General features: G+C 49.6%; 1 protein-coding gene across 1 annotated transcript; it reads left to right on the plus strand.

Annotated features, from left to right (window-relative positions):
- The first annotated feature begins 210 nt into the window (after positions 1 to 210).
- On the plus strand, positions 211 to 1,019 carry LOC138735536 (ubiquitin-conjugating enzyme E2 C-like). The gene is given in 2 exon segments (XM_069883584.1): positions 211 to 741; positions 744 to 1,019. Coding segments are annotated over 2 exon segments (537 nt in total). The 5' UTR covers positions 211 to 302; the 3' UTR covers positions 842 to 1,019.
- Positions 1,020 to 1,228: the final 209 nt, after the last annotated feature.

Below are 1,228 nucleotides of genomic sequence, written 5' to 3' on the forward strand. Positions count from 1 at the left end.
GTTGTGGTTATTGTCAGTACATTTTAATAAACTAATATGATAGCTACTAGGATGGAAGCTGCTTCTGCTCCAACTCACATTCCCGAACACCTGGAGACTCTTCCTGAGGAATGGAATCTGGGGACGACTAGCACGCGCGTGCTTCCGAGGGCAGAGTTGCCGAGGAACCGCTGTACTGGATTGTGGTGGAATGCAGGGAAGACGGATTGTTGAAGTGCTCGGGCGAGGAAGATCCGCACGCGCGTGTGTTTGTGGAGGCAGCGCCGCATCACCCAGGTGTTAGGTCCCGCTCCACAGCCATTATGGCCCAGAACATTGATCCCACCGCCGTTGCCACGGCCACCACTACCACCACAGCCCGAAAGGGCAGCGAGAACGGCGCAGCCATCGCCCGAGGCTCGGTGTCCAAAAGGTTGCAGCAGGAGCTGATGACTCTCATGATGTCTGGAAACAAAGGAATTTCTGCTTTCCCGAAGTCAGACAATTTGTTTTGTTGGATTGGTACCATTGAAGGTGCTACGGGCACAGTTTATGAGGGTTTGAGATACAAGTTGTCTCTAGAGTTCCCTGGTGGTTACCCCTACAACCCTCCCATTGTGAAGTTCCTCACCTCCTGCTACCATCCTAATGTAGACGGGGAAGGCAACATTTGCCTGGATATTCTCAAAGACAAATGGTCAGCACTTTATGATGTCAGGACAATCCTGCTGTCGATTCAGAGTTTACTGGGAGAACCAAATGTACAAGTCCCTTGAATGTTGCTGCAGCCAAACTATGGTCAAATCAGCAAGAGTACAAGCAAAGACTACATGAGGCATATGCACAACAGCTGAAGAGTTGAGGCTGAGCCCAGAACTTCTAGCTGCTCTCCTACCTCCTGTGTTCTTCTCCTGTGTTTTTCTTTTGAATGTCTGTCTGTCCAATTATGTGAATGGGCATGTGCTTATTTTTTAAATTGTCATGTGAATAAAGTGCACTGTGTTTGAATTTTCTAATAAATGCTGTGAAAACCAACAAAAAAAAAAGGAATGCAGGGAAGACCACAGAAGTACGATAGGGCAGGTAAGAAATGGCCAAGAGTCCTGCCTGCCCATGGGTTCGCCGGTACAGGTGCCGCCAACCCTAAACATCGGTCCAATCAGAAAGGGGCCACTACAAGTGCGGGTGGAAGGATCTCCACAAGCCGTGCTCCCAATCGCCACATAGGTGCAGAATGCCCAACCACTCC

Source organism: Narcine bancroftii, chromosome 1 (assembly GCF_036971445.1).
Source record: "Narcine bancroftii isolate sNarBan1 chromosome 1, sNarBan1.hap1, whole genome shotgun sequence".
Taxonomy (NCBI): Eukaryota; Metazoa; Chordata; class Chondrichthyes; order Torpediniformes; family Narcinidae; genus Narcine; species Narcine bancroftii.